The sequence below is a fragment of the Rissa tridactyla genome, chromosome 1 (genome assembly GCF_028500815.1).
Source record: "Rissa tridactyla isolate bRisTri1 chromosome 1, bRisTri1.patW.cur.20221130, whole genome shotgun sequence".
In the NCBI taxonomy this organism is placed as follows: domain Eukaryota; kingdom Metazoa; phylum Chordata; class Aves; order Charadriiformes; family Laridae; genus Rissa; species Rissa tridactyla.
The window spans coordinates 168,712,186-168,737,258 of record NC_071466.1 but is presented as its reverse complement, the minus strand read 5'-3'; the positions used below and the strand labels follow the sequence as shown (position 1 = coordinate 168,737,258).

The following is a 25,073-nucleotide window of genomic DNA, read 5'->3' as shown; positions in this document are numbered from 1 at the left end:
ATCTGTGAGTGGTTCTCTGTCATAGTACTAAATAAGATAGCTAATTTGTCCGTTCTTTGCTGGTACTTCCCACACAGATATGGCAGGTTGGACTCACTTGTGCAATTCAGACTATTTATGAGTCCATGGTTTTCTTCTGGTGGCAGCGGCTCCAATGTGCAGCATTCACGGATGCTGCTGCTTGAATCCATCTTAGAGCTGTGACACTGATTATAGGACACTGTTAGCCTGGGCCAATTTCAAAGAGTAGAGTTGGGTTTGAGCTGCTGTGTATCTTTCGTAACCACACCCAATGGTTCATGCAACCGGCTGTCACTTACGGGCCTTTGAAAATCATGTTGTACTGTGTATCCTCGGACTGATTCACCGTGGCTTTCTCCTCGGAGTTTCCCACAATAGGGAATCTCAGAGTCTTGAATCATTAGACAGATGTTTACTTGGCCTGTGGCTTGTTAAATGAATCAGCTAATATTCTGGAGGCTGTTGAGAGCTCTTGAAAGACTGAATATGTGTATTCTCATGTTGAAGTATTTTGGTGAATAATGAATGATTAAAGACTTAGTCATGATTTTGAGGCGAATGTCAAGGTGTAGGTACAGGAAGTCCAGCTCACCGCGCTGCAAAATACAGGGCTGCATGTATGGAAACAAAGCAGATGAAGTACATCTTATCTGTGCACTTCACAGAAAGAATACTCATCTTTGTCCTTAAAACTTTCTTTAACTCGTGGTTTTATATGCCAGTAATTATATCAGAATTCAAATGCTTAAGGGTTTGCTGTTAAGAGTGGATTTTAATTCAAAAACTCTTTGAAGGAGAGTTGCTGCTTTTCTGAAAATAAAAACTAAAGAAAATACCTGCCATGAGCATTGATATGAAAATACCACTAAGGCACTACCTGCCAGCTGATTAAATGCCAGTTGATAACTGTATAGTCATTTTGCATTTTAAATTTTGTATGAATACTGTGGTAGTTCTTGCAGTACCAAAAAGTGCCCTGGAATTGTTGATCTGCTTCATCAGTGTAATTCATGGTCGGTATCTTACAGAGTACTGAATGACTAAATATATTTAAGTAATTATTTTAAAGTTATATTACAGTTGAGAACATCGGAGGCCAAATTTTGCCATGCCCTAGGCAGATACAACTCAGCTGAAAATTACACTTTTTTACTCCCATGGAGTTACAGTTACCAGCACCACGTCTGATTTTGGCCTGCTTGCTCCAGTAGCATTGCAGTGATTATCTAGAGCAGTGAGGTTTGTCCTTTTCGTATCTGTGGACCCATAATTATTTTTGGGCAGTTGTGCAGATGTCTGTGTTGCAGCTGAGCCTACTCTAGTAGTACTGGGGCACTTCTGCCTCTCCTTCGGGAGGAATCCATTGACCCCTGCACGCGTGGGCCACATGTTGAAGACTGCTCACCTGTATGATGACACCTATGAACTTTTAAGATAAACGTCAATCAACTACGTAAAGGTTTCTAAGTGCTATACCGTGTGCTCTGTCTATGTCTGAGTGGTCAGATACAGCTCAGGCTCTTCAGGAAAAGAATTTCTGTAGGAAGCCACAAACTTACTTTGTTTTCATCTTCTGAAGCACTTAGGCATGTATTTATTTTTGAGTGTGTCAGCACTTCTTCAGTGCAGTGAGACTAACTGCATGTTGCAAACATTTAAATGCTTGCTTGGCCTGAATGTAACTAAGGCATTGGAGTAGCTCTTGCTTGCTCTGTGCAAGTGTCCTCTAGCTTTGCTCTAAATTTTGCAGTGTCAGCAGCATGTGAAAGGTACTGCCCATTCTATGGCTTCCCCCGGACCCATTTCAAGGAGTCTTTTCAATCACGTTTGTGTCTCCGCTTGCCAATTTACTATTCAGTATTTGAAGACAGAATATGGCTTGGATAATCTTAGCAAATAGTGATTAGTACATATTAATGTGTTTTGGCTCTCATGAAAACAACCCCGTCTTAGTTTCTTCAGCTTTAAAGTAGATTTTAAAGCTTTAGCTTTAAATCCACATTTTTTTTATTTTGTGGATCCTAACTTGAAGATCATTTGAGGTACTAGGAGAGGAAAACGTACATCTTACACGTTGTCTTTTAGTTTTAGCTGTTTTTAAATTATGTAATGAATAATTTGGTTGTCATTTTTATGATTCCTACCAATTATTCAAAATTGGTAAAAGCATTCTAAGCACTAACTCAAGTATTAAGTCCTGTTAATACAATTTTACAAGGTGGCTCTTTCTCTAAAAATATTAGTGAACAAGCAGAGAAGTTTGTGTAAAATATGCTTTTGCGGTTGTACAAAAAAGAGTAGATTTGGATTATGTACTTTACTTAAAGAATCTAAATGTTTTTAATCAAATGTCCTCCTATAAGTTTCCCATCCTCATTTTGCAAAACAGCTGACAGATCATCTGGAAAACAGATTTCTATTACGCATCCATTTGCCTCTAATGTGGTGACAGCACCTCTTTACTGTATCTCTGTATATTTCTTCATCTTTTTTTTTTATGATATGAAGAAAATTGATCTGCTGTATTTCAGTTCAAGCTTTTTGGGAAGGATGCTAATGAGTGTTGTTGGTTTTAAATGTTTATATTGTGGTAATGCTGAGTGGCCTCTGTTGTATCAAGTCACAATACAGCACAAACAAAAAGTTTATAGACTCAAGTACCACTATTATCTCTTCCCAGCAATTAACAGTAATTCATGTGAAGAGACAAACTTTAAAAAGCATTTAGAAAATAAGAACAAATTCCTATTGCAGCTCTCTCAGCGAAATCTGGAGAAAGTTGACTACCTTCAGAGAATTTCTTCCATGCTACGCTAATATAGCTGAGATGGGAATGTGGGTTTAGATTCTAGATATAGACCTCTGTGAAGTCTGGTGACTCAGAGCAGACTCAGAGCAACTGGCGTGTGTGGTTAGTTTAACAAACTGTGAGTGTGGAATAGGGCTGGTATAGAAAGTATGACTGCGGCACTCCTTCGCTACTGCTGCTTCAGTACTGAAGCTCTGCCATGCAAATGGTTCCAAACAGAGCAGTATCAAGGCTGGATTGATTCCCCGGGAGTAGGGTACAATAAAACTAACTGTGCAGTCTCATCCAAGTTGAGGAGAGGGGGTAGTGTCTTTGAGTCTTACTGAAACGTGGAATCTCATGCAGGATTTCACGTACTACTCAAAATCGTGGCTGTTAACGTATCCTGAGCAGTGGAGACACTAACAAACCAGTTGGTGTATTGATGTCACTTCTAAACAGGCAACCTAGGCACTTCGTATAGAGCAGAATTTGCTGTAATCATTGAAATAGTGTCCCATTTGTCTCTCCTTCGTAGTTTGCAACAGCCGTGGGAATTAGTTTAAGTACACAGGACACAGTACAGGAGAGTAACAACCAGATCTTCTGTTGGATGAAATCTTGTGTATTTTATGATACATTCTGCTGGGTATTCTACTATTTGATGAACCATGTTAGGGGAAATGTGTAGGTGTGACCTTCAGGTTCTTGTTGGCGTAGTAGACAAGTGAATAATGTCAGAAGATAAGAATCTTTTAATTGGGTTTCAGTTTAGCTTAGCACATGCTAAATATGCATATCAGAACTTTGATTAGCACTGAGAAAGGAGGAGAATAGCAGATTTTTGAGATTTTGACATGTAAGAGTGATTCTTAATGCTGGTTTTTACTATGAGCCATTGCGCACAGAAATAATAGCATTTAATGTGAAAAATAAGGACCTTGACTAGTACTGTGACTAACGGCTCAAATTTTTTGACTATGTCACTTACACACTGGCTCGTGCTCCAAGGACTATTGCAATAGCGCTAAAGTTTTGGGAAGGAATTGTCCAGGTAAAATATCTCTATATGTCTGTAGGTTACCATCTGCTGAATTGCGTTACACCATTTTCGGTATAATGCTATGATCGACTCCCTTTGCAACGTGACAATATACATGTAAGCCTGTATGTTATTTAATAGCTTAATGGTTCATTTTGCTAATGAAGTAAATTCTGAAAATTGAGTGTGCGTGGGAAGGTGAGCTCTGACTGCCAGCATGAGCTGCTATCATCTTGCTGTGCTTCGGGTCTCACAGAAATTGCCAGCCACCTCGGTTTGCCTGAACAGAACGCCCAGGACTGCATTTCCTGTCCTGTTGGCCAGGCTCTTCTCTGCTCGCGGTATTAAAAAGACCTGCTTGTTTATCTTAAGTTTCTAATCTAGGAAGAATCAGTCGAGAGGGGAAGATTAGTTTAAAAATCCAAATATAGAATGTATTAAAAGCAACATTTGAGACAGTTGACAGGATGAATACACCATTTAAAATATTAGAGCTACTAGCATAAGTTATAAAGCGTTCTGTCTGCTGTCACAAAATTGGAAATTTTAATATTTCAGGTTAAAAAGGGAGTACAGATAAGGAAAAAGCATTTACATTTGGGAGTAGTCGCAGTTTGGTATGTCAAGTAAACTTTCAGAATAGCCACTGTTCCTGAAGGCTGTATCCTCTGCTCCCTCTCGCTATTTTTGTTTTCATGCATATTTTCTCTGCATTCATCAAAGGGACTACCCGAAATTTTATATAGGACAGCCGAATAATTGTGATCTGTGTCCTACTGATGCCGACAAAAAAGTGAGAGAATGTCATATGGGGAAAATAAACACGTAGGGCTGGCTTTGAAAGCAGAAGTCCCTCAGTTTGCAGTGTAGCGTATAGCCAGCGCGCCACAGATGTGCACCACATGAGCAGACAGAAAGCAGTGTGAGGAGCCTGCATTCATTTTACGGCTGTCCCAAGGTGAACGGTTGGAGCCATTATGGATTTATGTAGTTTTGTTTACGGCTAGCTTTAGAAATAGTTGAGCAGGTTATTTTTTTCAAGCTTTTCACAGGGAGGCAACTTAGCCATATTACCTCCTGCTAAGGGCTTTTACTCCAGTCGCATTAAAACTGTTTCTTGAACTGCATCCTTAGGGAGAATCTGAAAACACTGGTGTTTTAGAGGCGGTGTCATCACACCTCTGCTTGGCAGGCGACCAGTCCTTTGTTGTGTTAATTTGGAGGTTGCAGAACTTTCTTCCTTTGGAAATCTGCCTCGGCCTTTCTTTGAATTAGTTAAAAAAATTAAAAACTGCAAACTTTGTCTTACCAAGTGTACCTACTGGAAGCATTACTGGACATGTGTGCGAGTGCTTTCTTTTCTGCAGTGGAACTTGATGTTATCCTATAATATTTTGCTAGATCTTGCTGCTGTCTCTTTTGTGTTGCTCTTAACCACAGGAGTCTGTTTATTTTTTTAAATGTGCTGGGCCAGAACAGTGGGTATTCTTGCTCGAGAAGGAGACCTTCCAAATTATTACTGTACATAATCTGTTAAATTAGAATATAAAGTTAAGAGAAGACTATTACGCAGGAGCGGCAGAGTAAGCATACCTCATGTGACACTGGTAAGTACAAAGGCCAGCAAAACCCTCAGTGCTTTTTTGGCACGTCCTTAAACCAGTCTGTGTTTGTGTGGCAATATACTGTAGTTTTGCAGCAAATCGGAACTTGTGTGCTGGAGCACTCTGTAACTTTTTCTAATGTTTCCACTGGGTGGTGCTGCAGGAATTCCTTTTTTTTTTTTTTTTTTTTTTTCTCACTTGAATCTGCATTTCCCAGAAAGACGCCTCTAAAATATAATAGGAGGAAGTCCTGATTTAGAAAGTTTTTGCAGTTTCAACACAATGGAAGAACTCGGAGGATGCTCTGGCAGGAAATGTCCTGGTTGCTGGATGTGGAAAAATTACCAGCATTCTGTATCATACACACAGTTGCCGAAAGTGCCCTGGGTATGGACTACACAATTAATTTGATTTATTACCTTTAACAGAGAAAGTTCTGCCTCAAGTTAAAACAGGTATATTTACACACTTAGTTGCGAGCTTATTTTTTCAAGGCAAATTAAATTAGCAGTAAGATTTCCTTTGATGAGTATTTGAAAACTTTCTGAGTAAACAAATTGATATTTGTTTTTCCTTCTTTCTGGCAGAATCACTAACTTTTCGCCAACCACATCCTATTTATCACCCTTGAAGCATCTCTGTTGAGAAATAAAGTGTGAGGACTGACTCAGACTTTTGCGTTGTTCTTTCAAATGTTTCTGAGCAAACATTAGGGCAGATTTGGCAGTTGTCTTTTACTTCTCATGATATACTCATTGTAATATGGATGAATTTTTAGTGGAAAATGTTAACAGCTGACTGATTTTTTGATTATTCTAGAAAAGTTTCTTTATTTGATCAGCACCCTTTTGCTTCTGTAATCAAATGCAAAACAAGTGTGCTTCCATTTCTTATAGAAATGAAAATGTAAAAGAGAAAAATTGGCCTAGAGGATTTGTAAGCTGTTCAACTTTCCATATGTACATTCACTTTAGAACTACCTTAAAAATGTATATAGCTGAAACAGATAGAGACTGCCTTATCCCATATTTTGCTCTAAATATACTCTTTGGTATTTGTCATTATGGAATGGAATTGTTTTGGTAATTTCGAACAAAAGCGTTTTTTTTAAACTCGCATAAGTGTTTATTAATACAAGTATTAATATACTTTAAAAATTCGTACGGCTTAGCAAAATCTCAGTTTCTGGTATTGAGAAATGGTGGTTTAAAAAAATGATGACAAAAGAGTCATGTTCTTTCGCATGTTATTGCAGCAGTCACCTCAAGGGTTAAAATGAACCTGAGACACTTAGAAAAATAAAACCAGAGCTGCTATTACAAACTGGGACAGATGTAGGAGGCCAGGTTTCCTGTGGCCCATTTTCCAGTTTCCTGGCTGCAACCTGCAGAAATAAAGGAAGCCGAATGCTAACGTGAATGAGAAGCTAACAATGCCCCACGTCACGCTGCTCAGAGAAACGTGCTGTTGGCCCAAATTCGGATACAAAAGCAGTAAATGGACGTACAAAAAAATATACACACGTTTTCCAGAGTAGTCAAAAAGGCAGGGGGGGAAAGGCGCCTGTTACAGAGAAAAGCTGTGTGCTTGCAAAAGCACACGCTTGCCTGTAAGGGAAATGTAAGTGGAGGTGTGTGCCTGCTGTGGTGGGGTATAGGAAAAGGAGCTGAATCTTTTGCAGCTGCTTTGGCTACAGAAGGAATCGGCAGTTTCTTCCTACACTAAGGGAAATTAATTTCCCTGCCCTGACTCTGCCTCTTAATCCTTTTCATGTACATGTCTGATCACCATCTCTCTGTGACTACCTATAGTGCCTAATGCTGGCTAACACCTTTTATGTCTTCCAGATTTAATTGATCTCCAGCTGATTATTTTTTTTCAGCCTCTGGGCTCCTCAGCCAGTCTGTCCCACTCAGCTGTCCGTGCTCTGCTCCAAGTCCCACGACCTGGTTTATAGCTGAGTCCCAGATGTTCCTCTGTGGACCCTCTAAAGCAACACGGCGCTGGTTTTGATCCTGATGCCTGGAGGCGTTCCTAGTTTTAGCCTTCAGAACTTGTTCATGTTGATTGTTCAGGATCAACAGCATATCTCTTTATTTTAGAAAGGCTGTGCCGAAGCTAACGTAGAGTGGGGAGAAAGAAGCCGGGTAGGAAACCTGGAGTATGTGGGAGAACTGAAGATAAGAATACAACTGTAACATAATCATACGGAAGCTAAGGACCTCTGCAGAGGTCCTGAATGCTACAGAGCTGCTTTTCAGCTTTCTGCCTTTTTCTTCTAGCTTTTCCTGTGCAAGAGTCCTACAAAACATAATGCCCCGAAGAGTATCCTACTTACCTCACAGTTCATGTCGTAAATCTTTCTGATACTAAGCTTTTTATTTAGCTAACTTTGTCTCTGAGTTTTCTACTGCCTGGACTGAAGATGGCTTGCTTATTTGTTTTATTTTGCCCAGCAGGGTTTTTTTTACCCTAATGCTAGTTTACTGACATTTTATCATATGGAATTTCCTATGTATTGTCTTGGTAAAAAAACAAAAGCTAATGCAGCTCATCTGCATGTGTATTCATATGTGTTAACCGTTTCTAGTGTAACTTGCATAATGTTTTCACAGTGCTTGTTCGTGCTGGTGGAAGTCAGTCTCCATACACTGAGGGGAGAGCCAGTGTTTGGCATTTGGGCCCCTCACCTAAGTGAGGAATTTGGACACCCCCTTTACAAGACAGTCATCTCTTAGATGGAATGCTTTGCCCTGTGCTTTTCTATTATGCTCTTCAGGGAGAGTTTATGGTGTTGACTTTGCTGCCGCTTCAAGTTTAGGCATTTCCGTTAGTCCCTTAATTTGGTTGAAATGAAAAGGAGCAGTATTATCAGCACAGATATTCCGAGTTGCCTCCTTCCCGCATCAGTCCTGAACTTAAAATTTGGTGTGTGGAGATCGCATTGTGTCACGCCTTTGAATGGCGGTGGGGGGGGGCACACGTTAGAAAGAATGTAGATTGGTAATGCAAAGGGTGTTATGTGGTCACCTGTCACAGCTGCCTGAGAAGTGGACTTTCAGAAAACTCGGTCCTGAAATATCCTTTTGCTGTCTAACACACCATTTCCAAGTATAATTCCTTCCGGCTATGCCAGTGATTATTTGCATCAGCAGTAGTGGAACTGATCAAAAAGTAAAATTAGTAAGCTATTTAGGTCAGGTCAACCTAGCAAATTTTATTTCATGGCTTAGAAAATACCTTTTACTGTCAAATGTATTGTATAAATATTTAAAAAATGGTAAAATGGCAAACCCACATGAGTTACGTGACTCTTTTGACTATATGAATTTTGATTAGGCTTTCCATGACACAGAATATGTTTCTTACATAGGTCATTCTGTACCGTAGATGAATGTCACTATCTAAATAAGCGATTTATTAAAAACTATTCTTCTAATCCATGTAATTCAGCGTTTGGTTCCATGTATTATTTATTGTCCAGCATTCAAATCCTGTACTGAGCACAGAAGAAAACAGGAATATTTATTATTACTATTTAATATTAATAAAAAGTTGAATGAAATGTGAAATGCATGCCCTGTAGGAGGTGACCACATCCTAACACCCATTTCTGTCAAATTAAGGAGAGACACTGAATTCGCTTTGAGTCAGTAAAAATTGAAAAGAATTAGAAATTATGTAAATTAAATACAATGTTTTCTGAAGACTTCCAATCCTCCCAATCATAATTTATAATAACTTTTAATACAGGTAGCACATTTTTCATTAAATTACATGTTTTGTACTACCTCTGTCGTGATTCTTCTGCTCCACCACTCAAATGGGGCCCATGTTAAGGCTTAGTACACTGTGGGGCCACGTTGTCCTCCCAAGAGGGTAGTTAATGCTTTGTGGAACCCCAAAATGATGCCCATAGAGAAAGGCAGATTAATACTTCTGTTGGGCTGATTGGAAATGAAATATTTTGTATCAGTAAAAAAATCCTGTCACCGCAGGATCTTAGATTTTTACTACTCCCCTGCAAATCACATTTTAGAGAATGGAAACGAGGCACAAAGATGAACACCAGTTTACTGAGTTCAAGTTATTTAAGATTTTACGTCACCGTATATGCTGAGCACAAAGCTTCTGTTAAAAGTAGTTACAGCTGCAAATATCCAGTGCAAATCAGACCTGAATGCCTCAAGTTGGGTGTTTAGAAGAAAAGGACCATAGAATTAACAATCAGCTGAAAATGTAATTTGCATGAATTGCCTCATGTAGGGATCATACACATACAGTTGCTATAAAAGCAATAATTGAAGCTTTATACAGGAACTCGGTGAGACAGACAGAGGGATGGAGTACAATGCAGCATTGAGCTATTTGGATCTCATTTCTGTGCGGGCAGGCTTGGGTCATATCCAGTAGAAGATTTATGCATGTAGCAGTTATAAGCACATTGATGCTGAATTCTGAGGTGGTCAGGTCCTTTATAAAGCCTGTTCAGAGCTACGCGCTGGGGGAGTTGATGGTAAGGCAAGCAGGGCGGTGAGGAGCTGCCCAAAGCTAATTGCACCACAGCCATCTGCCCTGGGTCCGGCACCTGAAGTGCCCCCCAGACATGACGTGTGTATCTCAGCTGGTTGAAGAACTGATCACCAAGAAACAAACCACTTTGATCAAAGGTGGCAGTAACCTTTTATGTAATAACCTGGTAGTGTCCTACAGGTACTACCTGTAGGACACGTAGTGTGAAGTTGGGTAGGATGTTCTCACCCAGGCTTGCGCTGTTCCTGTGTTTTACATTATGCCTGTGGCCGAGTCACCATGAGGCCCATGCTCGGTAGATAAAATGGAATCCAAAGCTGTTTACATTTTACAAACGACAAGCATCAGAAAACAGGTTCATAATGGAAAGTGTAGTGCGACATTAGCTGTAGGTTACCATGTGAGTGTTCCTGGGGAGAGGAGAATGGGGATGGTGGAGACTGACAGCAAAATGCACTTCATTGTAAGTGCAGTTCCACCAAACCTCTCTGAAGAGGCATCATTGGTGATGATCTTGTCCGGGTTTGAGATAGAACATAACTAATTTTCTTTTCAGTAATTTTATTTTTGTTTTTATTAATGGCATGGTGGTGGAGTTTGTACTGGTGCTTCTGTAGCTCTCTTCCATCTTTAATTTCCTCAGCTGAAGTTCTCCTGACAGGTCTTTGTAGCATGGGACGCCTGTACACATTTTAATACAATTTTGTAGAAAGATATTTGTAAGTTAACTTCAAATATCCCAGAGTAAAAAAGTTCTTTTTGTGGTTTCTTGTTTGGAAGAGTTGTGTGATACAAGCTGAAATTATGCAGAATATCGCTGGAAAATATAGTGATGTACAGAAACTAAGAATATTTTTAAGTAATATGGCTGTATATACCTATATGTGTTTAGTGAAGTAAATTGCAAAATTTATAAATATTAAAAAAGTAATGATGATATGATGAAAAGTAATATGATGCCAGATTAATAGGGATACTTCATTAGTTATGATATTAAATATTCTGTTAAAGATGTTAATACTTGTGTGGATGGTGTAGTTTAAAGGAACTTCTAAAGACTGTAAACTTTCAGGTATATTTAATTCTAGCAATACATTTTTTTCTTGCCTTATGCAATGTGGAAAAGGATTTGTATAAAGTGATGAAAAACGAAATTAAGCACATGCAAAGCTTTGAAAGAGCCACGGCATCTATGCAATTTATTTTCCTTTATACTAGTGAAGCTTACGCAGCATGATTTCCTTAGTGCTGGGGAAGACTTGGGAGAGGCAAGTCCTCCCTCAGCCGCCTGCTGTATGTACTCTTCCAGGTGGTAGATAGTTGGAAGTCTTGTGCCCTCTTGTGGTCAACGCACCAAGGGAAACGTCAGGCAGGAAGCCTGGCATTTTCTGGCCGTGTAATCTGTCAGGACGCAAAGAGAATATATAGAGAGAATATATAAAGAGAGTATACAGAGAATATATAGAGTTAATATATATAGAGAGGATTTCTTATATTAATAAAAAAAACCCAGAAATCATCAGCTTGTTTAAATAAAGACAAAAATATCCATTGTTACGTTCACAAAGGTAAGTCAAGTAATAACTAGCCCCATTAGCACCATAGTCAGTTAACCGAGTAAAACCAGCATGTTTAAATCTGTTAGTTAGACATAACATGTCCAAATTAAGTATCAGGAGGCCAAGAAAAAGTGATTTGATACAGTTTTAAAGTGCTAAGGCTGGCAATGTTGTTGAAAGTGGGGGGAAAGCTCATTTTGTAGTTCTGTAGTTTAAAAGATCAATTTTAGCTATGTCTTCATTACAATAATAAATTGTCTTCAGTGGTAACACTCCCAAGTTTTAAGTTGTGTATGTGCCTGTGCTGAGTTGGAATATAGTCATTCTTAAGTTTATCCTTCTATTGCAGTGCCTGAAAAAAAAGATTTATTCTAGAGAGGGCTCAGTAGCACAGGGAGTTAGTGGAAAAAAAAGATATTCAAACAACCTTTAGCAAAGAAAAGTATTCAAACGACCTTAGAAGTGAGACTCAAGCACTGTTAAAAATATTCCTAGTTTTCAGTCGTACGTATGATAATGAAAGGAAAGATCCCTATTAGAGAAAGGTTCTGTGTAAACATCACTTGCTTCACTGTGCTTAAGTGTACTGAACTTTCAGCATTTCTGCAATATAGATACTATCTTTTGAGCTATTTGATTTGGCAAACAGAAGCAGCAAGAACCATTTCAGGCCCTGGAAGAAACAAAATATGTAAAGGTCGTATGACACAGGGAAGGCGAGCGTGTGTGGTGGGAGGAGGGAGGTGTGGTTTCTGGTCTTCTAACCAAAGGCAACTGCTCTGGTCTTCCCTTTTCCTCCCCTTCTTCACAGTGGCACATCTGAATGAATTTGGTATGCTTCTCATGACAGTAAATATCAGGGTTTTGGTTCATTTCAATGGATAAGTCCTTTTTTTTTTTTGTCCCCTGCATGTTGCTTTGAAGGGTGGTTGCATACATTAAATTGAAGACACCAACTGGTGATGACCCTGTACCGTGTGAACTATACAGGCAATGCTTTTCTAAATATTTCGGAAAATGCCAGTGGAAAACATACTGAAACTGGAGTGCAGGTCTTGTAGGTCTTGTGGATGTTCAGTTGTAAATGATGTAGGAGCTTCCTTTGCTCAATTATGTAGGATGACTCCTACACAGAGCTTCCTACTGAAATGTACGTTGGGTGGAACACCTGCTCCCAAATGTTTTTCACACTGTTGCTCTCCTTTGTCCCTTGTAGGTATGGAGAGTGCAATCACACTGTGGCAGTTCCTTTTGCAGTTGCTGCTAGACCAGAAACATGAGCACCTGATTTGCTGGACGTCTAATGATGGCGAATTCAAGCTACTCAAGGCAGAAGAAGTGGCTAAGCTGTGGGGACTCAGAAAAAACAAAACTAATATGAATTATGACAAGCTGAGCCGAGCGCTCAGATACTATTATGACAAGGTAAATTTCGTTATTCTCATGCCGACTAAGAAAATAGAAACACTACCATTTGATATTTCACCTCTATGTGGAAGCTTTTTGAAAGTTCCCCTAACTAGTTTTTACAAAGACAACACTGTTGAAGGCAATCCCAGTGAAGGTAAGAGGGCAGCTAAAAAACACACAGGAAAACTGCATATCCCATTTCCTGAGGAGGGGAGGTTTTTGACCTAGGTTTATGCTTACTGATGCTTTCATGTGTTTATGCGTTTGGCTACCCAATATCTTCTGTAGCTTTTGACAACAATAAAATAACTGTGGATAACGGAGAACTGTTTGATTATTACAGCCTGCATAGGATCTTCTGGAATGCAGGGAGGCGGTAGAAGGCAGTGATACCGCAATGCAGTGGGCAGAGCAGCAGCTTTGCCAGCAGGTATCGCCTATGTAGAACAAGGAAAAGACACACAAATAACCCAACAGCATAGAGGGTGGGGCTGAGTTTTCACAGTTTTCATGAAACACATCCTTTGGAGCATAGATCCTGTTGGCCAGTGCTTTAGTTAGTCTCACCTGAGCTTTCTGGTAGATCTTTTCTACAGTTGTATTGGGTCCTAATTTATTAGCTGGAAATACAATGCTGTAACACTTCTGCACTTAGGACAGTGCAGTATTGCCTCAGCAGGATCTCACTGTAACTGTTCCTGTGTTAATGCTCAGTGTTTCTAAGAGTTCAGAAATTTCCCACTATGTCATTTTAGGACAAAATCTGTGTTAGCTTCAACGGTAGTCCAGATTATACATTGATATCATTTATTTAGCAGCTATATATATGAGAGAGCACTAATGCGATGTCTTACTGGATGAAAGTGCAGAATAAGAGTGGCAAACAGAGCGAAAAGCAGCTGGTCAGATGGTGGGTGTCAGAGCAGGGGTGTGTTTGGGTCTGTTTGTCCAGGTAGTCTCATGCTGAGTTCATTTCAGATGAAGACTGTACTTGCTGTAGAATGTTAAATTTACTCCCACTTGGGAATTTATCTTCTGGGTATCTCAAGTGAAAATAGTGGAATATGTGCTTCGGTAGGGGTTTCTTCATCAAATTTATCTGCCCTTGCAATACGTAATGAATTTTGCCCCTCCTTTACAGATACATCTGTTGGGGCTTGATAGAACTAATAAGACCCAAAGACTCAGCATAGTTTAGGCAGCAGACTTATAACTGGCAAGCTGTGGTTATTTGCGTGCTCTCAGGAGCTGGTTAGAGGCAAATAGTGTAGGCGTACACTTAGTGCAGAGCTTTTGGCTGTTGAGAGCTCCACTTTCAACCTCTTTATGTAAAACTGAAATCTGAAATAATAACATATGAACATAGTAATCTGGAGTTACTTAGATCACTCAGTTTACTTCTGATTTTAAGACAACATGAACATGTCCACAATCTAGAAGAGGTCAGTAGAGGTTACTGGTAGCTAGCATCTCTGAAAATAAAATTTCTATGGTATAGTGGGACTTCATAAGATCACTGTCACTCTCGTGAAACCGTCCTTCACTTTGACGTTTAGACCTTGGTTTTATTGTGCAGCATGAAGCAAGGTGGCAACAGTACAACAGAGAATGCAAAAATGAGAACAGGGAGTAACCAGGATATGTATTAGTTTGCTATAACAGCAAGATATTTGAAGAGAGTCTCTCAGATGTGTTGAGATACTAAAAGTAAAAAAATTGTAGTACACAAATACAGAGGTGCTACAATATCTTGTACGTTCATCTTTCTTGGTTTTAGACTGCAGCAAATTCAAGGAGCTTCCAAATTGTTTCTCCAGACTCTTTTGGATGAACATTGTATTGTTTTTACTAATTAATATTAAATCTTTTTAGGATTAGTTCCCCTTAAATGGATTTTTTTAGTAATATGTCTAAATTAATAGGTTTTACTATTTCCTATATTCTTGAAGATTAAGTATTAAAAAGGAGTGTTATAGATTTTGTATATTAAAAAGGAAAACTTCAAAGCCTCACCTTGATTTTCAGAAAAAGCAGTGAGATGAGATTATACAGTGAGTAACACCAGTGTTCAGCACAGTTACGGCATACTGGCTGCCTGCACAAGGCAGAGGAAACTAGATATTGTTGCTGAACTAAGCTCAGAGTACTGTTGTCATGTATTATTTGTAGTGCACCAATTCTTGAAGGGCACAGTGGTGCTGGGTGCTATGCAGCCAGTCTAACACAGCCACCAAAACCTATGCTGATTGCAAATTAAATTTGCACAACTTGATGATCAGACTTTTTATTACTCACATTGGAATTTGGAAGGATTCCTTCTTCTGTAAGAATTTTTTAATTTCGGATTTAGAGCTGTAAGTTCTGCCATGAAATGTTTTTAGTATTTTGTCCACTAGAAGTCAGATTTTTTCACTTCACATCTTTCAAAGGTGGCCTGACTGAGAAGGGATAAAAAGGTTCAGAGGGGACAGTGCAGCGGCTGTTCCAAGCAGTTAGTGTGATGAATTCCCCTTCGCTAAGTGCTGAAAAGGCTTCTGCTCAGCATGGGCAAGCTCGCTTCATTTTATGACTTCAGCCCCTCTGATTATAAACTTGACTGGGATCAATGGAGACAGAGTGCCTGCTGCTGGATGAACAGTGTATCCAGGCAGAGCCCAAGTACAGTTAGTGACTGAACAGACATTGCTTAAAAACAGGGGACGAGATATTTGTATTTCTTGTCCTTTGAGATCTCTCTTGATCTCTTCAAGTCAATGGAATATAACGGCTCCTTACTTGTGGCGCCCTTTCTTTTTTTATCCTATAACCTTTTATTTTACCCTTGTACTGTTTTCAGTTGCCCCCCTCCAGCGCACACACACCTTTGTCATCTGTTTTGTCTCTGCTCGTGCAGCATCTGCCAGAGGAGTGGCTGCACCGTTTCTTCACCAGGGCTCTGGCGGAGATGATTCCTTGGTGTTCTTACAGCTGCTTTCTTGGACTCGGTGTGCTCTTCCTTCTGTCCACAAATTTTATCTAGGTGTGGCACAAGGATTTTGGCTGTTTTTCCAGGAGTTCCGCAGCCCAATGGAGGTCATAGCTCCTAGATAGAAAGAAGGATAAGCTCTTTCTTCCCTAGGTATTGTGATCGGGGTTTGAACCCCAAACCAAAACCACGTCTGTTGCTGTTTGAATTGAAGGAGTAACTCCGTTAGCAGAAAACACTGTGTGTGTGAGTATGGTGTGTTGTGTCCTGTTGGTTCCCAGGCAGTGGAGAAAGGCAGATTATTAGGAGAGTGCAGGAGAGACAGGAGAACCTGCTGCAGGTTTTGAAGTGTGAGAGATACTGGCATAAGCTAGCAGATAATGAATCCTGGCAGGCTGGCAGGGGGTGCTCAGCAGTGGGTTCAGTCCTAAATGCTTCCTCTGCTTTCCTATGCTGCGTAGCACAGAAAGAGAAGTCAAGGAGGGAAGGAAAGGCTCCTTGGCATTCTTTCCTTTCTGCAAAACAAAAGGGGAAGGGCTGGTGAGGTGAAAGAGCCTCTCAGACTTTTGCACTCCTCTCCCCTGGACCGTTCACCAATTTGTGGGATAAACCAAGAGTAGTCTAAACCCTGAGGTAACCTTAAGGAGCCTTCTGAGATCCTTGTCCCCACCCTTGCTGTTGGCAGTAACGGGTGTGTTGACAGCTGGATGTGCTGGGGTAAAGGGGATGCACACTGGGCAAAGAGGACAAACATTGTGCTGCAGGCTGGGGAGTGGCAGCAAGGAAGGCAAGAGGCAGAACTCTGGACTTTGTTTGGGTCATGGAATTATCAACAGGGACTTTACCTATAACCCAAAAGACCTGGCAGCACGTAAGTTTGAGGCAAAGGGCAGCGATGTTTTAGAAATGATGGTGGCACATAGGATGGGCTTTCCATTCTTGGGCTGCCCTCTGCTGCTGCAGCGTACAGCTGACGCTAACTGAGCTACTGCTTCCTGCTTTGTCTTTGAAATTAATCACCGTGGAGAAAGAAAAACTGATCACTGGATAAATGGAGGTTTATGAGCTCTGCCATTTTGCTTGGGGGGAACACTGGCTTGTTAAAATTCATCAACTGATTCATCTGAACTTAAAAGTAAATTAATTCCAGTACTGGAGAAAAATAACACAATTAGGACAAGTTCCTTAGCCTGACTTTGAAAGTAAGCATGACACGCTGTTGAGGCTGATGGCTAGTTTTATGTTAAATTCAGATATAAAGCACCCCAGGAAATGTGATTGTAATTTGCTACCATGATTCTGGTTGTTAAAGGTTTTTAGATAATCTGAAGATTTTCCATTTCCTGTTTCGTTTGTTACCCAAATTCCCCTCCCCCCTTCTTATTTAATGCATTTCCCCTGTTGCCTCAACAGAGCAGCAAAACAGATGACAGATAGCGCTGAGGAAAGGCATCCTGCACTCTTTCTACCTACAGCTTGAGCAGCATGTCCATCATGTCACATACTTCTGCCGGTCAGAAATCTCTTGTAACGTTTTCAGGCAAGGAAACCCTTCCCATCCATTCCCACACAGGGCACTTTAGCTTGACGTGTAGAACTAAAATACCTTTATAAGCAGGATTAGTAGGTTTCTTTTTGCTGAAGCTGCCCAGTTACTTTGTTTTTCTGATAGCTGTAATGACACATACCTCTTGGAAGTCTCTAGAGGTTTCAGGACTACTAAAGGTCCCCATAAATATTTCAACAAGACACCACAAGAGGGAATCTAGTGAGTTTTCCCCATGAGGTTTTTTTGAGGGAAGGAGGGCAAATCCAGGAAATTACATGCAGATACCGACATTAATAGGATGTAACAGTTGTGGAAGTCAAGCCCTCAGAAGTTAGGAAATGCAAGAATCGCAGTTCCCTGGGTAACCTTAATGTTTGCATGAGTTATGCTGCATCTTTAATTACACACATACTGTTGTGATGAGCAGCTACTCGATATTTTTGCATCCACTCTGAACAGTATGTGGCCCCAGGCTTTACTCAGTGAGTGCTATTCAATCTGTCTTATAAAGAGAAAATAAATCATTTTAGTTTCACTTAATGGCTGCCCGCTTGTTTAGATGGGCTGGCAGAATGATGTATAGTATATAAACAATACGGGCTTCTTTGTGCATGTTGCAGTGCAGGGGACAGAGCTTCTCAGGTGCTCTTAGAATTCAGAGGTGCCCATGGCATTCCCTCCCCTCCCATAATAGGTCAGACACGGTAGCCTGGTTGCTAGTTCCTATTTTTAATGCCCAGGTGTGGGTGGCAGCATGGAATAATTGTTTTGGGAAGAGGATCCCTTGCTTGGTCTGCTTACAGAACTTCAGGATATAAAGTGACAATGGAAACTATTATTTTACTTTTGGGAAGGTTTTCTCTTGAGTTACCTCAGGGGAAATAGAATATTGCAAAGAAACAATAGTGGTATGAAAGTTCTAGAATATCAGCTGTGTGTTTTGTAGTGGTACGGGTAGGAGGTGTTATAAGGAAATACTTGAAGGAGCATTAGAAAATAGCTTTATAGAGAACTGGAAGAAGCTTCTTTCAAGAGTGACGTGTGGAAGTCAAGAAAATGTCTTGTCTGAAATGGCATAAAAGTGGTTATTGAGTGCTATCTTTACAGAAAGATGGGAGTAAAGAATTTGATACTCAGTAAGAGGTGATGGGTAGAGGAGAAAACCCAAGAACCCCCCTGAAAGGAGTGACAAATAGTTCATCTTTGATGTGAGAGGAAAGGGATGCCCAGTGAACTGCAGCAGAGAAAGCAGAGAACCTGGACAAAAGTGCCAGCCAGAGGAATGGCCTTTGCCTTCCCGATGGAGGCGGGTGAGGAAAGACTGAAATCCAGCTGAATGAGAGCCTTACACTTCCAAAGGTCAGTACAGGTGCACGATCTAGTACCACCCGTGCATCCATCAAAAATTTCACAAAATCTAGCTTGTACGCACACAGTGTAATAAGCGTAAGTGCATGAAGTATGTTAACAGGATCTGCCTGCACATGCTGGTGTGGACACACCCCCCATTTTTTGGAGCAAACCCTGCAGCCACAGGTACCTCCTGCCCAGCTTACGTGCTTCAGACGTTGGAGTGTGAGCAGCCCTCGCTCTGGGTAGGGTTCCCAATAGCTGGAGGCAGCCCGGCTCCGTCCTTACAGAGTCCTGTGAGGAATTAATAGCCTGAGTGTCCCTATGCCTGTTGCATCCCTCAGTACTCTTGGAGCCAGGGAACTTGCAACACATCCAAATGGGAGTTAAGTGCAGCAGCTACAGCTCTGGTCCTTCTTTCCCAAGCAGGGACATTTAGTATCTACAGACAAGTTCATCCTGTTCTGCCATAAATTTTGAGCTCTCAGGCGCCCTGATGATAGGTCCCTTCCTGGGAGGAGGAAAAAAAGTCCCAACCTGGTCTTCCTGCCTGAGGCCCCTCATTAGGCTGAAATTCAACTAGGAACTGGGTCCCTGTTTCCCAGCTCAGTCTTCTGAGTGGCTCCTGCAGCCAGCAAACTTGCTAGCTAACAGGTTTGAGCCAAGCCACTAAAATCCTTGTGTGACACTGCTAATATAGTTACACCTTAGCTCTAAATGGCTCAAACAGGGACTAAGAGTCAGAGCTGATGAAAATAAAACACAAACACATGATAGAAGAAACGAAGTCTGAGTTGCACCAATGCCTAGGAAAACTTCTGGGAGGAAAGAAAAAAATTTGAAAGAAATACAGAGGTTGTGCTGTTGAGATGGGCAAACAGCTCCTGTGTATTTTGGGAGGACTTCCAAAAGTAGTAGTGTATATGTATAGTTGACACAAAAAAATCCCCAGCCACATTATAGCCTGGTTTAAACTGCAGGGGGAACCAGGCCATCGAGCCTTTGGCATCTAGCTCAGCCAGCTGGCCTGTGGAGAAGGACAAGGGGAGAGACCCATCCCTCCAGCTGGTGATTCTGGGCAGCTGGGTAAGGCTGGTTTTGGAGGTGCTCGTAGAGTGTCTGAAGTGATGTGGTACGAATAAGCCTGAGCTCCCTAACACGGCTGATGCACTAGAGCAGACGTCGGGCAGTGCTGTACCCAGTTTGTATTGTCAGTTTTCAAAGCACTTTGCATTGGGGGTGGGCACGTTTGCTATAGTTTTATAGACTGGGGGCAGAGGTGGGGAAGCGTAAAGTGTTTAAGTGAGGAACAGGCAAGAAGCCAACAGAACAGGAGCATTCCCAGCCCCCAGTCCCCTTTCTAAATGTCAGAGAGTGCTGTCTCTTGATGATGAGATTTTTTTATGTAAGCTGTTGGACTGGAGCCCCTGCTCCTGGCCTGGTTGCCCAGTTCTTCTCCCCAGCAGCTGCGCTGGCCCAGCCGTCGCCTTCCCCAGCAGCGCAGCCCCGGAGCTCCCTGCAGCCCTGGCCGGCAGCCACTAGCACTCATTTGCAAGCCTGCACATGAGGGAATTTACCTATAAAATTCAAACAACAAAAAAAAAGAGCTAAATGTACAAATATACTTATTGTCCCGACACCAAGCAAGGGGTCTAGTCTCCCTGCAAATGCAGTCCTTGCTGTAAGGAAGCCTTTTTTGCCCTTTCAAGCTGAGGATGGAAAACCCCTGGTTGTCATGCTGCCTGTCACTGTCTTCTGTGGTTTGAACCATCGTCCACAGCTCAGAATGATTCTGACAGATCGCTGAGGTGATGGTAAAAACAAGCTACTTTTTACCTTCACTTCAGTTATGTGTCAAAAAAAATTAGAAAAGTCAGTGGCATTTCAGAGGCACTTAATTAATTTGTGTCGTTATTTTCTCATATATGCTGATGGAGTTTTCCTCAGGCTCCACGTTTGAGAAGCCTGCAAAGTGCTGGAGGGATCTGCGCTTGAATCCTTTTCATCTCCAGCCATCGTTAAGTGGGCCTTTGCTGCAGGCTTACAGAGTCAGAGGAGCTGCGCTGAGAGACCTTAAAATATAACTATATTTAATAATACCAGAGGAAGTATAAACTCACCAGCCCGTTCAGTTGCTTTTTATAGCAATGTTCCCCTGCACCAGTGTAAAACTGCCACCCTTAAATACATTTAATCTTTTTCTGCTGGGAGTCACATTTTCCAAATAGGATCTCAGCTGCTAGTGCTTGATGTAACAATAACTCAAAGCTGCCAAGAGCAGAGGGGAGGGATTACTTTAAATAAGAAAATACATATTAAAACAAGAGAACAAAATCCAGTTGGGGTGTTTCTTTTCGTATGTGAGTAGTTTGGAGGTTTTGCCTGTTTCAAGAAGAACGTAATATTGAGAATGCAGAAAAAGTGCGTACATCCAATGCTTCACCTAGTTAGCACCAAAAAAAATTAAAATCTAGGCCAAGCCCAAAGCCATGGGAATTAAAGCTCATACAGACTGAGATCCTGTGGGCTACTATATGTCCTGAACTTCTGAAGGGCAAAAATAGGCATTGCAGGATCTGCCAGGTGGGTAGGCATGTGTACAGTTTGGCGTGGAAGAGGGCAGTTTTATGCCTTTAGTCTGAGCTTGCTGAATTTAATTCTCTTCCTTGCTACAGATCCCTGTTATCAGCTTGGGAAACAACTTTTTCTGCATTTGTGCCACAGCTCCTGACCTGTGAAGCAAAGCTACATCCCAGGGCTCTTTGTAGGATGAATTTTGTATTCAAGAAGGTGCCTGAATGAAATGCCAGGACATTCAGATAGATAAATTACAGAGTGCTGTAGCTCACCTGAAAGACAGAAGAGGTTCTGATACCCAAGCGCAGACGACTCTTTCCCAAAATGAGCCTTGCTTTTGTGACAAAAAAAAGATGTAGTGCTGGCACTGCGAGCACCCAGCACTAGGTACTGTCCATATATAAATACGGATGATGTTTGTATTCCTTTTCCTTTCTTTTTTTTTTCTTTAATTTTCAATCAAATTAACAAACGTTTCCTCTACTGGTCTTCTAATCTGTGGTAGAATGAAAACCAAATTAGATTTTTAGGGATATTGTAAATATCTATATTCCCACATGTACAGCAAAGCAAACGTCTGTTCGCAGAGTATCAGCTGGAGGTGCAGCAGGCCTGCGCTGCGCTAAAGCGAAACTTCTTGGAAAGGGTTTTTCAGAGGTGACTTAAAGACAAACTCTCCACCAGGGGCTTCAAGAAGAGAGAAATCACTACGGAAGTCTCAGGAAATATTGCTTCTTGTCTTCCACAGCACTTGGCTTAGCGTGATAAATGTTTCAGTCCTTTTCCTAGGCCAGGCCAGCACCTAGTGCCATAAAGTGCCTCTGCGGAGGAGCTCACATCGCGTCCATGGGGATACCGTGCGTTGTGTTAGAGCAGGCAGCGTACCTGGGTGTGCAGTAAGACTGGAAACAAGACCCTCCTGAAAGATTTCAGTTTCAAAGGGAATCAGTTCTTCCCATGAAGGGGACAATTCTATTATGGCAAATTAAAAAAATAAATAGGTTTATAAGCCTTTGTTTGGGATTGTTTTTCAATAATTAATATCAATAGCCAGTTTAGACTGATGAAAACCTTCTGCCTGCACCAGTGAGCATCCTGAGCCTAATGCAAACCCGGAGACAGCACAGGGAGATATAGCAGGACACAAGTACTTTTCCAACCCGTGCGAGTGATTGCGTTTGTCACAGACATAGCTCACAACTGCTGAAAGAAGGACAGTCACGGTCACACAGTCAGGAAGAGAGGGTAAATGACTGGAGGAGGGAGGCTGAGGTGCTTTTGTCCCTTGCAGACGTTCCGATAGTATTTCATACTTAGGGTAGTTGGTGTCAGTTTTGGGAGGCATCAATGAAGGAGTTTGCCTTTGTTGTGAAACACAAATAGTGGCATGGCTCAGGTCTGCAAGGCGGCAGAGTTGTTTTTGCTGGAAAGAAAATATTCCCAAGCTACCTCAGAGGAAGCGGGAGGAAAACAGCCCAGCAGTAGGTCTTCATCACATAGTAGTGGTGATTTTGGTAGGCATCCTGAGGAGAAGGGGCTGGTGTCCCTGGCTTAGCAGAGGTATGGGAATGAGCCAGGGATGAGCAGCGTTAGGAGTCCTGCTGAAAGGACCTGCTCAGCTGGAAGAGGGAGCTGTGCCCCCCCTGCCCTTGTGAACCCCTTTGTTTGCTGTACTCGGTGCCTCTAAAATGCTGATCTTTCTGGTGTCTGCTTTTGTAATTGCAGAACATCATCAAGAAAGTGATCGGACAAAAATTTGTGTACAAGTTTGTCTCCTTTCCTGAGATTTTAAAAATGGATCCACATGCTGTGGAAATCAGCAGAGAGAGCCTTTTGCTGCAGGACAGCGACTGTAAGATGCCTTCCGAGAGCAGGGATCAGCACAAGCACAGCTTGTCAGCACTGAAAAGCACAAGCCGCAATGAATATATCCACTCTGGCCTGTACTCCTCTTTCACTATCAACTCTCTGCAGAACCAGCCAGACCCTTACAAGCCAATCAAAACAGAAAAACTGGAGGAGAAGTCAGAAGGAAACACACCAGTCGAAGAAGTTCGGACTGTTATAAGATTTGTGACAAACAAAACAGACAAACAAGTTATGAGGCCCATGGTGTCGTTGCCTTCCACTTCGGAAACAGCAGCTGCCTCTGCTTTTCTCAGCTCGTCGGTATCAGCTAAAATATCTTCCTTAATGCTACCCAACAGTGCCAGCATTTCATCTCCATCGTCATCTTCCTCCAGGTCGCCGTCTCTGTCTCCCACCTCACCCCTCCCTACAGAACACAGGAGCCTCTTCCTTGAGTCCAGTTGCCACGACTCAGATTCCCTTGAGCCTCTGAACCTCTCCTCAGGCTCCAAGGCAAAATCTCCATCTCTTCCCCCAAAGGCTAAAAAACCCAAAGGCTTGGAAATCTCCGCACCACCTATGGTTCTCTCCAGCACTGACATCGGTTCTATTGCCCTCAACAGCCCTGCGCTTCCTTCAGGATCCCTGACTCCAGCTTTCTTCACTGCACAGGTAAGACCTGCCTGTCTCCTGTACTCTTGCTTGGTATTCCCTCCGTATGGCCAAGAGTGTTAGCTCTATGGGTCTGTCATCATCCAGTGGGAAAAAAACCCATCTGGGGAAGAGGGACACACAGCAGAGGTCTGAACAAAGGGTGGAAAGTAGGTTCCTCCTGGGGTTTCCTATGTGAGTGTGGGAAAAGCCACCACAGTTCAGAGACTGCCTGGAAGGATAACGAGATGGGTAGCCATTAGTTAACACGAGTGAATTGCTCATCAGTTCAAACCAACCTCCACGTCTCCAAAACAAGCAGGGCAAAGCCGATGAGAAAAACGCAGGGGTTCTGTAAGTGACGACTTGAGCATGTGCATTGTGGGATGCTCGGTTAGATTTCTCTTCTAGGTGTTGTATCCATTCAAACAGTGTGACTTTTTCATTAGTTTTTGAACATGGAACAAATTAGGTGGTTTCTAAGACGTAGCTCTTAAGCCAGTTTCGATTTCCAAAGTTTCCCAGATCCACAGAGTATTTGCCAGAGCTTCCTTTCAGCGCAGACCTACTGAATAACCAGTAGGTTATTTTGTTCTTTTTAATCACGTATTTGTGGTGATGTCAGTGGTAACTTCTCGTTTTCAAGCAAGTCTATGAAAAAAATCTAGCAGTTTAGAGGAGAAGAGGAAAAGCACATAGATAATGAGCTGGTGTGTTCAGTGGTGAGTTTTGTCTTATGCTACCACTGCAAAATTAGAGAAAAAAATCCAAGAGTAAAATTATCCCAATGGGGAATGCCGCCTAACATCCCCCCCACCCCTGAAATAACAGTTGATAATATAAATTGATAATAAAGTTGATAATATAGTTGATAATAAAAACACAGTAAAAGGTGATGCAAATGCTAGCACTGAATGAAACAAACTGAACAATACATAAATAAATACAAAGGTGTGCGTTACAAGCTCTCATTTACTTCGGGCTGTCGAGAGGTGGCATTGTATGCAGAATCCCCTGACCTTTTCCCTGTTCGAAGAGGTTTTGCGTGGATGGTGCCTGCGGTGCGGCCAGGTGTTAGAGGTCTTTGAGCTGGCCACTGGCAAGTGCTGTGGGCCAGCATAGCACTTGTTCTTCCTGAGTTTTTTGGTTGGCTGCAGAGCAAGTCTGTGCGAAGCC

The 25,073-nt window shown here is 41.7% G+C and overlaps 1 protein-coding gene across 2 annotated transcripts in view; it reads left to right on the top strand.

Moving 5' to 3' along the window:
- Positions 1–25,073, top strand: part of ELK3 (ETS transcription factor ELK3) — a 41,510-nt gene that overhangs the window by 5,192 nt on the left and 11,245 nt on the right. The window contains exons 2-3 of one of the 2 annotated variants that reach the window (XM_054224750.1): positions 12,764–12,972; positions 23,124–23,918. In XM_054224750.1, the coding sequence (XP_054080725.1) occupies positions 12,766–12,972; positions 23,124–23,918 (1,002 nt within the window). In that variant the 5' untranslated portion in view covers positions 12,764–12,765. The remainder of the gene's footprint in view (positions 1–12,763; positions 12,973–23,123; positions 23,919–25,073) is intronic. The other variant, XM_054224758.1, reaches the window with a different exon arrangement.